At 46.7% G+C, this 21,436-nt stretch overlaps 1 protein-coding gene and 1 long non-coding RNA gene across 14 annotated transcripts in view; one reads left to right on the top strand and one right to left on the bottom strand.

Moving 5' to 3' along the window:
• CELF4 (CUGBP Elav-like family member 4) overlaps positions 1–21,436 on the bottom strand; it is a 783,337-nt gene that overhangs the window by 47,538 nt on the left and 714,363 nt on the right. For 5 of the 13 annotated variants that reach the window (XR_013977614.1, XM_080973523.1, XM_080973525.1 and 2 more), the window contains exons 7-10: positions 17,173–17,311; positions 16,374–16,523; positions 8,702–8,767; positions 2,700–2,780 (exon numbers count right to left, since the gene is read on the bottom strand). Coding sequence is in view for 12 of the 13 variants with exons in the window: in XM_080973523.1 (XP_080829649.1) it covers positions 2,700–2,780; positions 8,702–8,767; positions 16,374–16,523; positions 17,173–17,311 (436 nt within the window). In the remaining variant the exon portion in view is untranslated. Of the gene's footprint in view, positions 1–2,699; positions 2,781–8,701; positions 8,768–16,373; positions 16,524–17,172; positions 17,321–21,436 lie in introns of all 13 variants that reach the window. The other 8 variants (XM_080973533.1, XM_080973528.1, XM_080973524.1 and 5 more) reach the window with 3 other exon arrangements.
• LOC308458823 overlaps positions 1–21,436 on the top strand; it is a 60,598-nt gene that overhangs the window by 27,527 nt on the left and 11,635 nt on the right. The gene's annotated exons all lie outside the window — the stretch shown is intronic.

A 21,436-nucleotide genomic window follows, 5' to 3' on the forward strand; every position in this document is an offset into this window, starting at 1 on the left:
AAACACTTTAGATCATGTCAGGGAAATCTATTCCGCACCTTGCAGAATATCACTGTGCGGCGACGTTAAAATGAGCTCTTTTCACTTTTGCCACTGTGCTATGGAAGGTCCCATTCTGCACCATCAGTTGCCACAGAAGTCTCATAAAGTAATAATAATAATAATAATAATAATAATAATAATAATAATAATAATAGTTTCCTGCCCATCTGACTGGGGACTCAGCTACAAAAGTGAAAATAAAATGTTATAAATGCGTTATAATACTGTGACACCAGATGGCACTGTAGAGCTGAAATCGGAACTCTATGAAATTTTTCCATTGTGAGCTTTAAAATGATTCCCCCTTCCTGAGTATTTTCAGAGTGTTTTTTTAAAAAAATAACTGTGTAGATGCAGCCTGGGTTGCCCAACCGCTCTGGGCGACTTCCAACATATATAAAACCATAATTAAACATTAGAAAACTTTATGATAGTTCTCTGTTTCTTTGACATCTGGTAGGAGGGCGTTCCACAGGGTGGGCGCCACTACCAAAAGGCTCTCTGCCTGGTTCCCTGTAACTTCACTTCTCGCAGGGAGGGAACTGCCAGAAGGTCCTCGGAGCTGGACCTCAGTGTCCGGGCTGAATGATGGGGGTGGAGACGCTCCTTCAGGTACATGGGGCCATTTAGGGCTTTAAAGGTCAGCACCAACACTTTGACTTGTGCTCAGAAATGTACTGGGAGCCAGTGTAGATCCTTTAGTACCGGTCTTATATGGTCCCACCGGCTGCTCCCAGTCACCAGTCTAGCTGTCCCTTTCTGGATTAGTTGTAGTTTCCAAGTCACTTTCAAAGGTAGCCCCAGATATCTCTCTGCCCAGGGTTTTGCCTGACCCATAAGGTCAGACCCTGCTTTATATGTTGGAATTCCCCGAATTCCTGTGTTTTTTAAATTTATTTTTATATGCTTGTATACAGCGGTACCTTGGGTTACATACGCTTCAGGTTACATACGCTTCAGGTTACAGACTCCGCTAACCCAGAAATAGTACCTCGGGTTAAGAACTTTGCTTCAGGATGAGAACAGAAATCGTGCTCCAGCAGTGTGGCGGCAGCAGGAGGCCCCATTAGCTAAAGTGGTGCTTCAGGTTAAGAACAGTTTCAGGTTAAGAATGGACCTCCAGAACGAATTAAGTACTTAACCCGAGGTACCACTGTACTACCTTTTAAAAAACGACTTTAATGATGCCTTTTAAAAATTAACCTTTTTTCATTATACAATAAGATTTAGAAAACTAATGTAAATAAAAAACAAAAGCAGCTACAAAAAGTAAAAAAACCCACACCTTTTTTAAAAACCTCTCTTAAAGGTTCCTAGCCCTTACAACGTATAGAACGTAGTAGCCCCTCTCAGCTCTCGCCCGACATCTTTGTTTTCTCCTCTCAGCCTCTCACCCTGGGAGACGGACATTTCCCTTGGTCAAATCTAGGGTCCCTGTAGGTGACTCAGGCATGGGAGTTCCACACTGCAAGGAGTGTTTCCCTCCACAGGAAACGGGGGGCTGTGGGAGGTCGAAGGGGAAATGACTTGGGCCAATGCCCCATGACTTCATGTGACGTACTTTCCACAAGACTGATTAAGTGGCTAATCACATGGTGCAATATATTCATATTCACCCTGATTCTCAGAATAATGTAGGCGAGAGAAAAAGTGGTGGATACAGGCTGGAGTCTATATGAGTTCCTTAGATACCCTTTGGCTAATTTCTTTCTCTCTGTCTCAGTTTCCCATTTGTAAAGATGGATGGTTAATGGCTTGGCCAAAAGTGTGAATTTGAAGATGAGTTAATTCCTGTAAATAATGCAATTGGCATTGGTTTTTTAAAGGTGATATAGTCATGATCAATATATTCAATTTCCATCCTTATATTTTATACTATTTTTTAGTTTGGTACATCAGGGCATATATGTATTGTACAGCTATCAATTTACACTGATAGCCGGCTAAATTGATTTTAATTTGTGTTTTGATGTGGTTAGCTTCTCTATTATGTCTGTTCTTATAGTTATTAAATTGTATGTATTTGCACAGTTTGGTGGCTTTTGTAATTAGTATTGTAATATTGTAATTTTGTAATTAGTATTGTCCATTAGTATTGGTATTCACCTTTTAACTAACCAGCTATTGTCTAACTCTCTATGGTCAACACTGGGACATTTGAGGCAAGTTATGCTGCCCTCTAGAGGCTGATATCTGAGGAGACTCTAGGTGCAAAATCTCACCACCTTTCCTACTCCAGGAGGCAGCAACTACAAAAAACGGACCAGCAAACAAAGCAAAACTTGGGCTCACATTGAAGTAATAGCATATCTTCAATTTATTAGGATGTGACACAAAAGGTTTGGGAAGCTGGTGAGCCTCTGGTGAGCCAAGAAGGACTGAGAATTGAGGAACCTACACGGGTCTCACTCTTCAGTAAATATTTTTTGTGGCTTCTTTCATAGGAGTTTTCATAGTAGCATCAAAATAGCAGCTCTGGAGCCCTCTGGCAGGAATTTCCTTACGTTATGATACCTAGATAATGACCTCTTCTTGAAGTATGTGCATGACATCGCAAGGAAGTGTGTTTTCCAGAAGTGGTGGCTGGCTACGCAGTGCTTCTTCCTGAAGCTACAGAAAGAATTGCCCGTGGTCAAGACAGTATCCCAAAGACTCACCTTCTCTCTGTTGCTGTGGGATCATGGGAGGCGGCTGTGGGAAGGCTTGGCTTATCTGGCCATATGCAGCAGGGTAAGCAGCTATAGGGGAAAGAGGGGGAGAGAAGAAAGGAAGGAAGATTTCAGGACCATTGAAGAAGCAGATCTTCACCCCCAACAATCATCCCCAACCAAGAATCAAACCTCGTCGGGCTGTAAGGTGGCACATTATAACATGGACCCAGAATAAGTTGAGTTCTTGAAAACTGGGTGGTCTTTCTTTGCTTAAGAGCTCTTGGTGTTCTTCATACATGAACACCATCACTTGGTTCCTCAACACTGAGCGTGTAAACTGACTCTCTTGAGTGCCATTGACTTGGAAAGGCTGCAAGAGTTGGATTTGCCATGCTTGAGCTATGATGGCCCATTCACCAATGCAATTTAATGCAGTCATTAAAATAATGAGAATGCATGCAATGGGCCTGTCTGTATCCTGCCTCCAGTTCTGCAGCTCTAAGGATCACACATCCCTATCCCAAAGAAGGGCAGTGCCAAAGAATGCTTCACCTACCGCACAATTGCACTCATTTCACACGCTAGCAAGGTTATGCTTAAAATTCTACAAGGCAGGCTTAAGCAGTATGTGGACCAAGAACTCCCAGAAGTGCAAGCTGGATTTCGAAGGGGCGGAGGAACCAGAGACCAAATTGCAAACATGTGCTGGATCATGGAGAAAGCTAGAGAGTTCCAGAAAGACATCTACTTCTGCTTCATTGACTATGAAAAAGCCTTTGACTGTGTCGACCACAGCAAACTATGGCAAGTTCTTAAAGAAATGCAAGTGCCTGATCACCTCATCTGTCTTCTGAGAAATCTCTATATGGGACAAGAAGCTACAGTTAGAACTGGATATGGAACAACTGATTGGTTCAAAATTGGGAAAGGAGTACGGCAAGGCTGTATACTGTCTCCCTGGTTATTTAACTTATATGCAGAATTCATCATGCGAAAGGCTGGGCTGGATGAATCCCAAGCCGGAATTAAGATCGCCGGAAGAAATATCAACAACCTCAGATATGCAGATGACACAACCTTGATGGCAGAAAGTGAGGAGGAATTAAAGAACCTTTTAATGAGGGTGAAAGAGGAGAGCGCAAAATATGGTCTGAAGCTCAACATCAAAAAACAACAACGAAGATCATGGCCACTGGTCCCATCACCTCCTGGCAAATAGAAGGGGAAGAAATGGAGGCAGTGAGAGATTTTACTTTTTTGGGCTCCATGATCACTGCAGATGGTGACAGCAGTCACGAAACTAAAAGACGCCTGCTCCTTGGGAGAAAGGCGATGGCAAACCTAGACAGCATCCTAAAAAGCAGAGACATCACCTTGCCAACAAAGGTCCATATGGTCAAAGCCATGGTTTTCCCAGTAGTGATGTATGGAAGTGAGAGCTGGACCATCAAGAAGGCTGATCGCCAAAGAATTGATGCTTTTGAATTATGGTGCTGGAGGAGACTATTGAGAGTCCCATGGACTGCAAGAAGATCAAACCTCTCCATTCTTAAGGAAATCAGCCCTGAGTGCTCACTGGAAGGACAGATTGTGAAGCTGAGGCTCCAAGACTTTGGCCACCTCATGAGAAGAGAAGACTTCCTGGAAAAGACCCTGATGTTGGGAAAGATGGAGGGCACAAGGAGAAGGGGACGACAGAGGACAAGATGGTTGGATGGTGTTCTCGAAGCTACAAACATGAGCCTGACCAAACTGCAGGAGGCGGTGGAAGACAGGAGTGCCTGGCGTGCTCTGGTCCATGGGGTCACGAAGAGTCGGACACGACTAAACGACTAAACAACAACAACAAGGATCACACTGGAAATGCATCACAAATGAGAGAGCCACAAGCCATTTGCACAGACAAAGGGAGGCAACCTTGAAGGCCCAGTGAATGTTCTGGGAGAACATCATGGTGCAACTTGGTTGCAGGTCAGCTGGTGTGGCCCTGAGCAGGGGTCCATGGATACTCAATAACACAAGGGAAAGAGTTGTGGAGGGGTAGCTGTGTTACTCTGTTGCAGCAAAACCAAGGAAGTCTCTTGTGGTAAGAACACCAGTCCAGCACCCTGTTCTCACAGTGGCCAACCAGATGCTTGTGAGAAACCTAGAAGCAGGATAAGAAGCCTCTCCCCTCCTGTGGTTTCCAGCCACAATATTCAGAAGCATTGTTGGCTTCAACTGTGGAAGCAGAGCATAGCCACCATGGTTCATTGCTATCAATAGCCTTCTCTTCCATAAATTTGTCTCATCCTCTCTTAAAGCCATCTGGGATGGTGGCCATCACTGCCTCCTGTCACGGTACCTTGAAAGACGAACACATTTATTACGACATAAGCTTTCATGGACTGGAGGCTGATATCTCAAGTCTCTGATGGACTTCCATGTGTGGTGGAAACCAGTTATCTGCTTGCATGGCAACAGGAGGCAATGGCACCATGGACAACTATTTTAAAGGTCACGCCATAGCACAACACACCAATTCCGAAATCATGACATCTTGGGACCCTACGAAGGCCAAATTTGCTTTCCCAGGGGGGTTATCAAGAACTGAAAGGTCTGAACCAGCTCAGTCTGTCAAATCTTGCAAGCAATAAGGGGCAGAAACTAAGACACCAGGGACTGGTCTTCTATGGAGAATGAAACTGAACTTCCCAGATCCAGGTTTGATTCACACACAAAAGCATTCATTGGCAGGAGTCGATGGCCATTATTTGAACCATAGGAAGTAAACCAATTAGTTGTAGCAACGGACAGGTTGTGTTATCCATGGAGGGAGACTAAGCACTGATATTAAAAGTCTGAGAAAATTCCACTGGAAACGTACCACGACTGAAACATATGGGGGAACTGAAAGCATCCTATTGTCAAAGCGCCCTGCATTTTGCATTTCAGGGAAGAATGTCCTTCCAACCCTTTTCGCACGAGTGCTTCGCAGAGAGATTTGTTACCCTGAATCTGAGCTGCTGCCTGACTTTGACTCCCTGTGTTGCCTTCTCCTTCACCTGCTCTTAGTCATTTGCCACACTTCCCTGTTCCTGATTTTATTTGCTAGAGGGCTTCGCTGTGCTCTGCAGTGCTCCAGACCAGAGGTGGGAAAATCTCAAGCTTGTTGTATCTGCTTTCTAAAAAAAATTAATTTACTGGAACTCCACGTTCTACCAATTAGAGCCAGTTGCAAAAGGCACAGAAGAAAAAGAACGGTGCCTCTGAGCATATGCTGAGCCCAGGTACTTCTTCCTGCCTGAACAAAACTGAGCTCACAGCTTCTGTTTTCTACAGAAGTCTGTTTCTGGCTAGCATCCTTCCCAGTGGCATAGCAGGTGTGGGGGGAAGGTGGGCTACTGGGGCAATTGCCTCGGGTGCAATTTTTTTTTGAGGTGTGCCTCTGCAGCTGCCACCCTGACTGGAAGCTCTCCCTGTCCCTCCCACCTGCCTTACCTGAGCAGCACTCTAAGCTAGAGCTGGGAGAGGATGGGCCCTTGCATCCTTTGGCTGCATAGGGGTCCCCAACGGTGGGAGAGACAAGTGGATGGCAAGACTCACAGCAGTGGCAGCGATCCATCCTGAGGAGGCACACAGGTACTGCTGCTGCTCTGTAGCTCTGTCTGGCAGCAGCAGCAGTGCCGCATGGAGATACCGGTTGGGGGAGCAATATTAGGGGACATAATACTTTCCTTGCCCGGGCTCTGGCAACCCATGCTATACCACTGTTCCTTCCTTTAGCAGCCTAATACATTTTTGGGTGAGAAAAGTTACTTGCTTGTTCCTACTGTTAAAACAACTGGCAGTCAGAATTGTCTGGATCTAGTGCAGATCACCGAGAGATCAACCGGCAGATCCAGATCTCCCTTCTGTCCACCTCTGCTCTACAGGACTCCTTACAGCACAGTGGCTGAAACCAATGAGGACTCTGTGTTGACCAGTTGGTGGCTCCTGGGAGATGGACAGGAGAGCCCTGATGTATTCTAGTCTAATTCACGATCATCTTTTAGATGAATAAATAATATCTCACGGAATCTCCCCCCTTGCCTTTTCAGATTAATGTCTCTTTTTTGATCCCTGTGCTTCTTCTGCACATGGGAACCCGTGTGATCTTCTATCCCCCTCTCGACCCAAGACAAAAAATGCTCCCAAAGTTTGGAAGCAAAGGACTTCCAGTATCCATTCAATCTGCAAGTACTTTGCTCTTGTACCAAATGTGCTAAGGTAATTTGAGCTCTGCAGTGTGAGAAAAGGGGATTTTCATTACCCATCTAAATTGTGCACACCAAGCAAAATTGCATATATTTCTTATTTTGCTTAATTGATGCTGCTAATTAAGTGAAGGGACAGGTTGCTGCATAGGACACAGAAACCCGTTTTCCCCTGGGAATCTTATTATTCACTTCTCCTTTCGGAGATTCTACAAGATATCACTGCATTCCATCTTCCTGCCATGTGGACTAGAAATTTGGATTTTTAAAAAATGAGAGCTGAGATTCTCAGGGTGATGTATTTTGTGCCTGACGCTAAATTCTGCCCCCTCTTTTTTCTGGTGCTTTCTTTCTTCTTCCAACAGGCATTTGGGAACTGACTTTTTAAGGGAAAGGATGCTGCTGTGCTTTTTTATTGCAATTATCTGTATGTTTCAATAGATCCTATGTATATAATTTTATTAAAGTTCAATTGTTTTAGCTGTTTCTATTTTATCTGTAAGCCACCTTGAGTCCCAGCAAGGGTAAAAGGCAGGATATAAATAAATGTAATAATAATAATAATAATAATAATAATAATAATAATAATAATGAAGAAATACCTACAACCATGATTTGAATGTCTTCTAAAAAATAGGGGCTTATCTGCTATAATCAGTGGGGTTTTGGTACCCTTGAATAAAGGACTTATTTCAAATGAAGAACATTTTCTTTGCTGCCCTGTGTTTCAATCTGTAAACTTAATTATGATTTTCAGTTTGAACTTCTTAATAGAACTCTATCTGATTTTTGTATGGCTTTCTTGTATTCCTGGTTATTCTGTTGCGTGGCTTGGCCATATGGCAGGTTTTATTCCAGATGACCTGTTTATTGAGCCCAGATCCTGATTTGTTTGCAGGGAGGTTAGACAAGGATGGCTATTGAATAAGCATTTCTCATTTTCTTTACCGCAGAAAGTCAGATTTTTTGGGGGGGGGGAGGGGGAGCGAGTTTCTTGTGCAGAACTTCCCAATCAACTACAACTGTGCAACCCAAGTTTGCCGGAACTTGGCTGAATTCCACCTGAAAACGGCGACTAGCCGTCTGAGAAACAGTTTCTATCCAAATGCGATTCTGGTTTTAAATGCAGTGTAAGGTAGTCTTTATGTGAGTACCGTATTTTTTGCTCTATAAGACGCACCAGACCATAAGACGCACCTAGTTTTTGGAGGAGGAAAACAAGAAAAATTAATATTCTGAATCTCAGTAGCCAGAACAGCAAGAGGGATCGCTGCACAGTGATCCCTCTTGCTGTTCTGGCTTCTGGGATAGCCAAGCAGCCTCTATTCGCCACATAAGACGCACACGCATTTCCCCTTACTTTTTGGGAGGCAAAAAGTGAGTCTTATAGAGCAAAAAATACAGTATATTCTATTCAATTATGGGATATCAGAGTTTTTAGGGGCTATAGCTGGGATAGCAGGCTTGTGGGTTTTTGAATGTCTGAAGTAGATTTTTTCAATTTCATTGTTCTGTATGGGACAATGACAACAAAGATTATCGTATCGACAGTCTGAAAGCACCCTTGGTTTCTTTGGGCGCTTGTTACAGAAAGGCAGGGCAAAAATGCAACAATTCAACAAAAGCATTCTCCTTTGGGAGTCGCTTCACGGTCTCATTGGGATTCCAAAATAATACAAAGCCCAGGCGCGCCATGCCAGTTATGTAGAACACCCAAGTGCATCGGGCATCAGAGAAGTGAAAGGTTTATTGGGGGAAAGTGTTAATACTAACGACCTGCATATTGCTGCACTCCGGCGTAGGCTTGCTGCAAAGGGTCGGCTGCGGTGGGACTCTGTGCTGTGAAGACACAAGATAGAGAGAAAGAGGAGGGTTAAAGGGTAATGCAGGTAAGCTCAGGAGCGCCAGAAGCACCTTCTGGGTCAGCCCAATGGCCCAACTAGTCCAACATCCTGTTCTCACTGTTAAGATATTCCATTCCACCTTAAGAACAGACGTGTGGATTGTTGTATGTCACATGTCTGTTTACACTCCAGCACAGCTTGCTGGGAACTTCTGTTTGTGTATAGCTATTGCTTCCTGCTTCTTGCTTTGGACACGAAGGAGAGCAGACATGTTTTCTTTGTCCTGATGTATGCTGAATAGTAGGGATGTGGGTGGCACTGTGGGTTAAACCACAGAGCCTAGGACTTGCCGATCAGAAAGTCGGTGGTTCGAATCCCCACAACGGGATGAGCTCCCGCTGCTCGGTCCCTGCTCCTGCCAACCTAGCAGTTCGAAAGCACGTCAAAGTGCAAGTAGATAAATAGGTACCACTCCGGCGGGAAGGTAAACGGTGTTTCCGTGCGCTGCTCTGGTTCGCCAGAAGTGGCTTAGTCATGTTGGCCACATGACCTGGAAGCTGTACGCTGGCTTCCTTGGCCAGTAAAGCGAGATGAGCACCGCAACCCCAGAGTTGGCCATGACTGGACCTAATGGTCAGGGGTCCCTTTACCTTTACCTTAAATATGCTTTAAACAGCCTCTATCTGCCCTTCTGTTGTGAATAGTTTTTTTTTTTTTTACTCTACCGGCTTGCATGCTCAGCTTCTGAAGGCTTCTGAAACTCAAGTCGCAGTTACATGCTGATCCAAGGACTGGAGATCGCCTGGCTGCTGGCCGGTGGGCTGGAGCCAGCTGAGGGCCTGCCAATTGCCCCCGTTTCCTTGGAAGCATCCCAACACTCACAGGGGCCAACCAGATGACCCAACATGAAACCCGCAAGCAGGACCCGCGCACAAGAACTCTCTCCCCTCCTGCAGTTCCCAGCAACTTGTGTCCCGTAGCATTGCTGAGCTAGTATGGATGGCTGCCATGGGCGCTTTAGCTGAGATTCCTGCATCTCAGTGGGTTGGGCTAGGGACTCATGGGGTCCTTTCCAACTCTACAATTCTATGATCATCCTACAAGCACACAAAGAGAAAAGGCAAATTAACCTGAAATAATAATAATAATAATAATAATAATAATAATAATAATAATAATTTACTTATACCCCGCCCATCTGGCTTGGTTTCCCCAGCCACTCTGGGGGGCTTCCAACAAAACATTAAAATACAATAACCTATTAAACATTAAAAGCTTCCCTAAACAGGGCTGCTTTCAAATGTTTTCTAAAAGTCTGGTAGTTGTTGTTCTCTTTGACATCTGGTGAAAGGGAGTTCCACAGGGCGGGTGCCACCACCGAGAAGGCCCTCTGCCTGGTTCCCTGTAACCTCACTTCTCACAGTGAGGGAACCGCCAGAAGGCCCTCAGTGCTGGACCTCAGCGCTGGATGATGGGGATGGAGACGCTCCTTCAGGTATACTGGACCGAGGCCATTTAGGGCTTTAAAGGTCAGCATCAACACTTTGAATTGTGCACGGAAACGTACTGGGAGCCAGTGTAGGTCTTTCAAGACCTGTCTCGCCAGACCGCTCTCGCCAGACCGCTCCCAGTCACCAGTCTAGCTGCCGCATTCTGGATTTTTTGTAGTTTCCGGGTCACCTTCAAAGGTAGCCCCACGTAGAGCACATTGCAGTAGTCCAAGCGGGAGATAACCAGAGCATGCACCACTCTGGCGAGACAGTCTGCAGGCAGGGAGGGTCTCAGCCTGCGTACCAAATAGCTCGAGACCTTCCTTTCTCATGCCCTCTTCCCCCCCTGCGTAGGGAGAAGTCTGCAAAAAAGATATCCATTGAATGAGCTCTTCCTCGGGTGTGCAGCAATAAAATATTTAAAGCATAGCTTGGCTGAACCTCCGTCCCCCTAATGTCACCTTGGCCCTAATATTTCACTTCTTATTAGGAGCTTAATTTGTATTTATCGGTGCTGCTAGGTTTTACATTTATGCAGTCCCCCTGGCTTTGTACTTTTTAAGACAGCCCCTTAGGGGGATCAGGGCCGTTCATCCCTTCCCTCTCCACCTCATTGCTTCTCTCCTGTCTGCGGAAGTGGAACATCACCTGGAGACGAGGGCTCAGGCAGAGCGGAAGCAGAAGCCTCAAAAGAATTTGCCTGGCTACCCTTGACTTGTCCTAGAAGAGGCACATGGCAAATCCTAGGGAAGGGTCGACGCTAAGATGGGTGCCCCAAACTGCTGTTGCGCAAAGTGATGCATTGCTTCTGTAAAACAGGAGCGCTGACCTGGGCTCCACACTGTGGGTGCCCAACGTCGGCGTGCACCATGGCAAGTCGTAATGACATCATAATTTTTTGCTGTGGGTACCCATGGGTGCCTGACTTCCTCTCCCCGCCTTGGCTGCGGCTGAGTCCATGCGCCGCTCACCACAGCTGCCGCACTGTTTCTGCTCTGCTGCAGTTTGCCTTCCTCCAAAAACTCCGCTAGTTGTCTCGCTGCCTGCTTACATTATTCCACCCGATTCATTTCGTTGCAAAGGAAGCACAATGCAAATGGGGGGGAAAACAAGTATGTACAGTGGTACCTCAGGTTACAGACGCTTCAGGTTACAGACTCCGCTAACCCAGAAATAGTACCTTGGGTTAAGAACTTTGCTTCAGGATGAGAACAGAAATCGTGCTCCGGCGGCAGCGGGAGGCCCCATTAGCTAAAGTGGTGCTTCAGGTTAAGAACAGTTTCAGGTTAAGAACAGACCTCCAGAATGAATTAAGCACTTAACCCAAGGTACCACTGTATCGTTTGTGGACTGCAAGCAGCAACAGCAGCAAACACTGGTCACGTTTGCAGGTTCAGTTTCCGTCCTGGACAAGGGAGGAATAAGCAAACATTGGCCATTTCTGCCCCCATTTTTGTTTCTGTTGGAATCCTCCAACATGCCCTAGTATGAATCAGCCTTCGGTGCAAGCCTATCAGAGAAAGAAGGAGGCTTGCCTGGCCTGACGCGCTACACAGAAAGCAAGATCTGAGCTCGTAAAATGGAAGACTAAGCCGAGCTGATAAAATGGATGTCCAAAGTAACTTCTCTTGTCATCTCAGGGCAAAAGGCCCTTCCCAGGGCACCTGGCTGAGAAGAGGAGTCCGCCTCTCTCTTAATCCCATCATTTCCATATCCCAGTGGAAAAAAGCTTCTCTCAGCTAGTCGCTTCTTTTGCAAGGCGATCCCGGCCAGCACGAGACCGTGTGACCATGGCGTATAACCTTCCATAAACCTGGAGACATAAAACAAGCCAATGACCTCCTCGACAACCATAAATATGAATTTAACGAAGGCAGCACTTATTCATTAGGTAGGAGTCGAGGAACGACTCCCAAGTCCTTCAAAGAAAGTAGATCTGTTAATGTCACTTTCCCCGAGTGTCTGCCCGGTGCCAGGAAGAAAAAGAAAAACCAAAGTCAGCATGACGTTGAGTGCTTCACCCGGGAATGATCCTCAGAAAACCCACAGCACTGATAGAGTTATCAGCTGACATCGAGGGAGATGTGTGCGACTCAAAGGGACAGAGAGCCAGAATGCTGGGCAGAAGCAGCATTTCAAAGGCGATTTCCCCTGAGAAAACCTGCAAGTGCTATAGGGTTTCACCGGCCAGTGTTTAAAAAGAGAGAGTCCAGGCAAAATAGTGAGATGTTCTCAGGGGTGGGGAGCCATCTTCAGAAACAGGAGCCCTGGATTTCCTGGGCAGCCCTCTCCTTGGTGGCATCTCAGCCAGACCTTCCATTCTCAAGTTGCCCTTCTTCTTCAGACAGCCAAGTGAAGACAGGAGCACTGGAAGCTGCTTTCTAGTGAGACAGACCAGTGGTTTTTTCCCACTGGCTGTCTGTTGCTCTCCAGGAGGCAGGAGCCCTGTCTGCCTTGAACCAGGGACATAGCCATCTTATGGAGGGCTTTGGAATAAAGTTAAGATCCTAGTCCTCATTGTTCTGGAAAAAGGGCTGATTTAAAGAGAGGCGTAGGAAAATGACTTGTGCCAGGCTAGAGTGGAGCAGCTCAGGCCCATGCCTTGGAAGCTTCCTAGTCTATTTGCAAAGGCTTTCTCCTATAGTTCCCATAAGGTAAAGGTAAAGGTAAAGGGACCCCTGACCATTAGGTCAAGTCGTGACCGACTCTGGGGTTGCGGTGCTCATCTCGCTTTATTGGCCAAGGGAGCCGGTGTACAGCTTCATGTGGCCAGCATGACTAAGCCGCTTCTGGCGAACCAGAGCAGCGCACGGAAATGCCGTTTACCTTCCCTCCGTAGCGGTACCTATTTATCTACTTGCACTTTGACGTGCTTTCGAACTGCTAGGTTGGCAGAAGCCGGGACCGAGCAACGGGAGCTCATCCCATTGCGGGGATTCGAACTGCCAACCATCTGATCAGCAAGTCCTAGGCTCGTGGTTTAACCCACAGCACCACCCACGTCCCATACCTACTCTGAAGTCCTAGCTTCACGCTTCCCTCTCCAAGCACCCTAGATATTTATATCGTGAGTTTTCTGGACCTGATTCTAGAACCCAGGTTGTGGGTTCTAGAGACCCAGGTCTCTTGATCTGGCCCATGGGAAGCTATCTCAGCCAAACCCCTCACAAGGCAACAGTCAGCCCATGCCCACTCCCCCCATGCCTGACTAGATTGCATCCTTGAACTATGAATTTGTTCAGCATGGCCTAGTGGTTAGAGTGATAGACTGGGACCTGAGAGTCCAGGGTTCAAATCCCCATTCAGTCATGAAGCCCACTGGATGTGACCTTGAGCTTCCTTCACAGGGTTGTTGTGAAGATAAATGAGAAGAGGAGGGAAAGTATCTCTGCCTTGAGCAACTTGGAGGAAAAGGCGGGATAGAAAACAAACAAACAAACAAACAAACAAACAAACAAACAAACAAACAGACAACGTATCTTGCTTATTTGGTGGGTGGGACGGGGCAGGGAGGTATAACAACGTCAGACTTTTGCAGGATTGGAATATAGCCTCTTGTAAAAAAAAAAAGCGATGACAAACCTAGACAGCATCTTAAAAAGCAGAGACATCACCTTGTCAACAAAGGTCCGCATAAAGCTATGGTTTTCCCAGTAGTGATGTATGGAAGTGAGAGCTGGACCATAAAGAAGGCTGCTTGCTGAAGAATTGATGCTTTTAAATTATGGTGCTGGAGGAGACTCTTGAGAGTCCCATGGACTGCAAGAAGATCAAACCTATCCGTTCTGAAGGAAATCAGCCCTGAGTGCTCACTGGAAGGACAGATCCTGAAGCTGAGGCTCCAAGACTTTGGCCACCTCATGAGAAGAGAAGCCTCCCTGGAAAAGACCCTGATGTTGGGAAAGATGGAGGGCACAAGGAGAAGGGGGCGGCAGAAGATGAGATGGTTGGATAGTGTTCTCGAAGCTACCAACATGAGTCTGACCAAACTGTGGGAGGCAGTGGAAGACAGGAGTGCCTGGCATGCTCTGGTCCATGGGGTCACAAAGACTTGGACACGACTAAACGACTAAACAACAACAACAAAAGTAAAAGTCCTATCCGTTGACCGACCCACTTTGCATCCAAGAAGTTCTCAATGATGGAGCATGGCCTTTGGGCTGAAGAAGCTTCCTTTCACCTGGATTCAACGCGGACTTTTTCCTTCTAAGTCTTAACATCCCAGAGCAGATTGCATTAATGCTGCCTCTGTACCTCAAATGGCTCCCGACTTCATAAACTGCACGGCTATATTTGCTGATAAGTGCTTTTCCATTCCCCCAAAGCAGTGAGCAGGGTAAGACCTCTTGGCTGGATGCCTTGCCTTCTAGATTCAGGTCAACCCCTCTCTGCTCAGCGTTACCAGTAGCAGCAGAGGCAGCCATTGTGGTGGGGAGAAGCTGTTTTGCCGCTACTTTGCCTTAAGAGCCACCTCCACAAGGTCAGGATCAAAATAAATAAATAAGCGGGCGAGTGGGAGGGCTCGCTTCACCTTCTGCTTAAATCCAATTTAAATCACTCTCCCCAAGCCTAATCTATATCCATAATTATATCATTTGGTACAACAAGCCTGCGAAAGGTCCTATGAAATTTATGTAGATTAAAATTCATGGGTGCCATACTACGGATCCCCTATTATGAAGATTGATTAGGACAGCTGATGCAGTGATTAAAGAAGTGCGCGTTTACTGTTGTAATTAATTAGGCATTCAGACACAACAATAACGGCAATAACCGGAAGAAAGCGCTGAGCCGGCAGAAAATGGCAACTGGCCCTTGGCTTTGGGGGGCTTTGCTCGGCTGGTTTCGCAAGGGGTTCAGCGTTAGTTTGGGGGAGAGGAGCTGCATTAAATGGCCAGCCATGTGGCCTTTTTAGGTCAGTAAGATTTTGAACATTGAGAAGGCCAAAGAAGAACTTAAGGACCTAAGAAGATGGACCTGGTCAGTGGGCCACCTAGTCCAGTGGCCACCCAGACACTCATAAGAATATAAAAAGAGTCTGCTGGATCAAGCCAACAGCATGCGCTCCAACCTTTCTCCAGTGAAAATTGGGACATCCTATTCCATCATCATCATCACCACCACCATCATCATATTAGTATTTATTCCCTGACCGGGTTGCCCCAGCCACTCTGGGTGACTTCCAACATATATAAAATCACAATGAAACATCAACCATTAAAAACTTCGCTGAAGGGCTGCCTTCAAATGTCTTTTAAAAGTCAAATTGTTGTTTATCTGTTTGGCATCTGATGGGAGGGCATTCCACAGGGTGGGTGCCACTACCAAGAAGACTCTCTGCCTAGTTCCCTCTAACTTCACATCTTGCAGTGAGGGAACCACCAGAAGGCCCTCGCAGGTGGACCTGCCGCATTCTGGATTAGTTGTAGTTTCTGGGTCACCTTCAAAGGTAGCCCCATATAGAGCGCATTGCAGTAGTCCAAGCGAGAGATAACCAGAGCATGCACCACTCTGGTAAGACAGTCTGCGGGCAGATAGGGTCTCAGCCTGCATACCAGATAAATGAGGACTTAACGATGGGGGCAGAGACGCTCCTTCAGGTATACTGGGCTGAGGCCATTTAGGGCTTTAAAGGTCATCACCAAAACTTTGAATTGTGCTCAGAAACATACAGGGAGTCAATGTAGATCCTTTAGGCCCAGTGTTCTATGGTCCAAGCGGCTGTTCTCAGTCACCAGTCTGGTTTTAACTGGATTGTGAGCATATGTACAGTTAATATTTACCATTTTGAACTGTATTGTGGTATTATCTTCCTTAGTGGGCCATGCAAGCTGCTCTTCTGAATAATGTTTTTTTTGTAGGGTAGGGTGGGGGACACTGGGGATGAGTTTTTGGAACCGGGGGTGGAGGCCTCCAAAATGTTTGGGAACCACTGGTCTTGACAGTAGCTTCTGTGGATTGGAACTGGGTCCAGCAGTCAGAGAGTGGGCGACAGATCAGTCCAGTGAGTGGGTCCTTCTGATCCCTGGGACCCTTGGCCAATGCCTGGCTGCACTGAGTGCCAACAATGGACCTGAGGAGGATATAAAACTTGAGGCTGGTTGGTCTTACCTGGGTAAGGGTGGATGCCGTTGGCAAACACGGCTTCTGCGGCAGGCTGCCCGTTAGCCTGTGGCGGTAGGCCAGTGAAACCATTCACCCCAATGGGAGATGGGATACTAGGCACGGCTGCTGCGGTGATGCCTGGAGGTGTGCTGCCACCTAGAGGAGGGGTGGAGAAGACAACATGAAAGCGGGATGCCCTACAGTTGCTAGTACAGTCATACCTCGTGTTGTGTTTGCTTCAGGTTGAGCATTTTCAGGTTGCATCCCACGGCGACCCGGAAGTACCGGAAAGGGTTACTTCAGGGTTTCACCGCTCGCGCAGGCGCAGACGCTCAAAATGACATCACGCACATGCGCAGAAGCGGCGAATCGTGACCCATGCATGTGCAGACGTGAGTTGCATTCTGCTCATGTTGCGAACGGGGGTCCGGAACGGATCCTGTTCGCAATCAGAGGTACCATTTTATTATTTGTAAACCACCCTTCACCTGAAAATCACAGGGCTGTTCACAACAGACAAAATGAGAACAGAAGATATATCATAAAACGAAAGCAAAAGCAAACCAATAACCCCTCCCACAAACAGCCCTCACTTCCTGCCCAAGAACCTCACCTAAGAAGGAGAGATTGGCAACTGCGAAGTAATTACTTAGATTTTCTGAATCCAGCAAAGGTTTCCCGAGGAATGGTTTTATCACTGCCTTCTTCAAGCAGGCAGAGACCGTCCCATCTTGCAAGGAGGCATTTATCCCCTCCCTGGCCCAGCCAGCTGCCCCCTCCCTGCCAGGTGCGGTGGGATCCTCACCTGAGGTGGGCGTCATGGGTGCGGCGGCCAGGCCGTTCATGTTTAGCGCTGCCATCTGCTGCATCTGAGCTGCTGCGAAGGCCGCCATGGGGTTTAGGTAGCCGCCTTGCGCCACGGATGCCATAATGGCGGCCTGCTGCTGCATCAGCTGGAACAAAGAGAGCAGGGAAAAAATATCACGCATTCACTGGCGGGGCAGCCCCGGGACGGAGGCGGCCACTGCTGATGTCACAGCTGCGCATTTCCAGTGCCTTGGAGGGACTCAAGTATACCCACACTTTCCCAACAGAACAGGTTGAACCCATAAAGTCTTTTCAGCTGGTTATAATTATTCAGCGTTTGTGGCAATTGCCCCATTTGCTGGTTAATTTTCATTGAAGCAAATTTGCACATTGACAAAGCTTGCTTGGGATTCAGAAGGAAGTGAGAGTTTTTGAGTGGTGGAAGTAGCAGAAGAACAGCTCCTTGCAGCTTTTATCTTGGTTTTGTCTAATCGGTGTTCCTTCTGACTGTTCCCCCATGTGGTGGCTCCTGGAATTTATCTACTCTGGAAAGCCATTTCATCGTACACTTTGCCCAGTCTAGTGCCTTCATAATAAATGCTCCCCTATGGCAACAGATGGTGCTGTGGTCTAAACCACAGAGCCTTGGGCTTGCCAATAGGAAGGTCGGCGGTTCGAATCCCCACAACGGGCTGAGCTCCCGTTGCTCGGTCCCTGCTCCTGCCCACCTAGCAGTTTGAAAGCGCGTCAAAGTGCAAGTAGATAAATAGGTACTGCTCCGGCGGGAAGGTAAACGGCGTTTCCATGCACTGCTCTGGTTCGCCAGAAGCGGCTTAGTCATGCTGGCCACATGACCCAAAAAACTCTCTGTGGACAAATGCTGGCTCCCTTGGCCAGTAAAATGAGATGAGCGCTGCAACCCCAGAGTTTGGACCTAATGGCCAGGGGTCCCTTTACCTTTTATGGCAACAGGGAGGCCTGCCACAAAATGCTGCAGTGTTGAACTGCTCCTGTTCCAGGTTGCATCCAGCCATGCCCTTTTCCAGGGCATACCCTTCCATTCCTCAGCATCCTGAATTTCCATTTCCCCTTAAGGGTCTATCAGAGTTCTGTAGCCACTGAGCATGCTGGGTTGTTCCTGGGATTCACCCTCCCCTAAGTTCCCCCTTTCCTTGGTCCTTCTGAAAATCTTGGGGCTCCCCTGCAAATCTGCTGACATCTGCCTCTTCTTCATGAGTGGCATCATTCTGACTATGTAAGGATCAACACTCTAAGCTTGGATGTTGGAAGCAGAGGGAATGTGATGGCTTGACCCGGTGTCAGAAACAAATAGGGGAAGTTGGCCTGAACTAATCTAGAATCAGATTATTAAGTATGACTGTGATATTTAATAAATTAAGCACTCAGATGAATTTTGTATTATTGTTAGGAGTTGCTCAGGATGTATTTTAATTGATTGCCTGGTTTTATGTTAATGTGTTATACAGCTGACGTTAGCCGCTCTGAGCTCGGTTTTGCCCGGGGAGGGCGGGGTATAAATAAAAAATATTATTATTATTATTATTATTATTATTATTATTATTATTATTATGCAATCAGGGCAAGTATTTCAGTTTGTCAGATGGAAAAATCCTCCTTCTCTTCCCTTTTCATGCAGTTCCACGGATGCTCCTAACCCCTCCAGAGCCTGTTTTGGGGGGTATGTGAGAAGGCGGTGAGAAGGTGGGGAAAGCCCCATTGCACAATTGGAAGCTCTTCAGCAGGGCTTCTGCCGATGGGACACTTTAGTTAAGAGCAGAAGAAAAGTCCGCCGGATCAGGCCAGTGGCCCGTCTAGTCCAGCATCCGCTTCTCACAGTGGCCAACCAGATGCCTCTTCTGGGAAACCCGCAAGGAGGATTCGAGCGCAAGCGTCCTCTCCTCTCCTGCGGCTTCCAACAACTGGTATTCCAAAGCATTGCTGCCTCCAGCCATGGAAGCAGAGCACAGCCATCGATAGCCCTCTCCTCCATGAATTGTCTAATCCACTTTTAAAATCACCTAAGTTGGTAGCCATCACTGGGGAAGGGAGTTCCACAGTTTATGCACTGAATGAAGAGTATTTCTTTTATCTGTTGTGAATCTTTAAATATTCAGCTTCACTGGCTGTTCCATTGTTTAACTCTCTGCTTTACGAAGAAGTACATTCGTTCTTCTTATGTTATATTATTTTGCAATTTTGCAATCCTCCCATAGGAGTCCAGGGTGCTTTGTTTTATCAAGTATAGCCGTACCTTGGATCTCGAATGGCTTGGTCGCTGAACGTTTTAGCTCCCGAACGATTGAAACCCAGAAGTGAGCGTTCTGGTTTTCAAACTTTTTTGGAAGCCAAATGTCTGACGGGGCTTCCGCAGCTTCTGCACCTCCTCATTTAATTCCTGCAACAACCCTGTGAGGTTAGACTTAGAAAAAGTGACTGGCCCAAGGTCACCCAATGAGCTTTTTGGCCAAGTCTCCCAGTTCAGCACCCTAACCCTGACTCCACACTGGGTGAAATTGCACTACATGCATGACGGCTGTGCAGTTTTGGGAGGAAGAACTTGCCTTATTTGTCCCTCAATCGCTCCATGATCAGGTAGGATTTTATTGTGTGATATGGGCCTTTCTGGGCAGGCCTCCAACAAGTCATGTAACAGAATCAGTTGTGAAGTTTGAATGGAGACTCAAAAGCAACGTTTACAGAATTATCATAGGGTTCTGGTTTCCAAGTTTGCCCTAATCTCACACGATTTTTATCAGTAAAAAATGTGGCTTTCCTGCATTTTTGAGGTTCCCGTCCTTCCAGAGTATGGAATCCAATATTTGCTTTTGGAATGTGAACATCTGTGGACTATTAAGAAATCTGAACTGAAGATATGGAAATGTATGCTGATTTAAACAATTCATTAATAAATTATTTGGCCAAAATGCATCTGACTAATGGACTAGGATTTCTCCTTACCCAATTACTTTAACTAAATAGCACTTAGCTATGATGATAGGTGCTTTCAACAGATGTCTTGGGCAGTGTTGAAAAACAGAGTAATTTGGGATGAGGGCTTTTTTCTTTTTCTGCCATTGTGTCCAATCAGAGTAAAAGTGCTTGCCTATTATCAACAAGGGAGTTGGGTATGCTTAGCTTGGCGAAGAGAAGACTGAGAGTTAACATAAAAGGTAAAGGGACCCCTGACCATTAGGTCAAGTCGTGACCGACTCTGGGGTTGCGGCGCTCATCTCGCTTTATTGGCCGAGGGAGCTGGCATACAGCTTCTGGGTCATGTGGCCAGCATGACTAAGCCTCTTCTGGCAAACCAGAGCAGCGCACGGAAATGCCGTTTACCTTCCCGCCAGAGCTGCACCTATTTATCTACTTGCTTTCGACGTGCTTTCGAACTGCTAGGTTGGCAGGAGCAGGGACTGAGCAACGGGAGCTCACCCCATCGCGGGGATTTGAACAGCCGACCTTCTGATCGGCAAGTCCTAGGCTCTGTGGTTTAACCCACAGCGCTACCTGCATCCCAAGAGTTAACATAGCTATCTTCAAATATCTGCTGTCACATGGAAGATGGAGCAAGCTTGTTTTCTGCCGCTCCAGACGGTTGATCCAGAACCAATGGATTCAAATTACAAGGAAGGCAAGGAATAACTTTATGAGGGTAAGAGTGGAACAGACTCCCTTCCAAGGAGATGGACTCCACTGGAGTTTTTAAACAGAGATTGAATGGCCTTCTCTTCAGGGATTCTTTACCTGTGTTTCCTGCTTTGTATGGAGGTGTACTAGATCAGCGGTTCTCAACCTATGGGTCCCCAGATGTTGTTGGACTACAACTCCCATCATTCCTGAGCTCTGGCCTTGCTAGCTAGGGGTGATGGGAGTTGTAGTTCAACAACATCTGGGGACCCACAGGTTGAGAAAGGCTGTACTAGATGAATCTTGAGGTCCCTTCCACCCTGAGTCTAGGATCTGCTTCATTTGCTCTTGATGATATCAATATGGAGGAAACCCTGATTGGCCATATATCGTCATCATCATGGGATCCCCGATTGGCTGGGATCACCTATGTGGTTACTCCCAGAAGGACAATCCTTTTTAAAAAAATGTCACTGAAGGAGCAGCAGAGCAGGAAAACAGGGCCCAACTGCAAACAATGAAGCCATCTGTGTAATTTAAGGGGAGGTGGGAATTATTATTCTGTTATGTACTGAGTTGAATAGGATTCAGAATGTAGCAGTCTGATTGGTCCT

Source organism: Podarcis pityusensis (assembly GCF_964106645.2).
Source record: "Podarcis pityusensis genome assembly, chromosome: 11".
NCBI lineage: Eukaryota > Metazoa > Chordata > Lepidosauria > Squamata > Lacertidae > Podarcis > Podarcis pityusensis.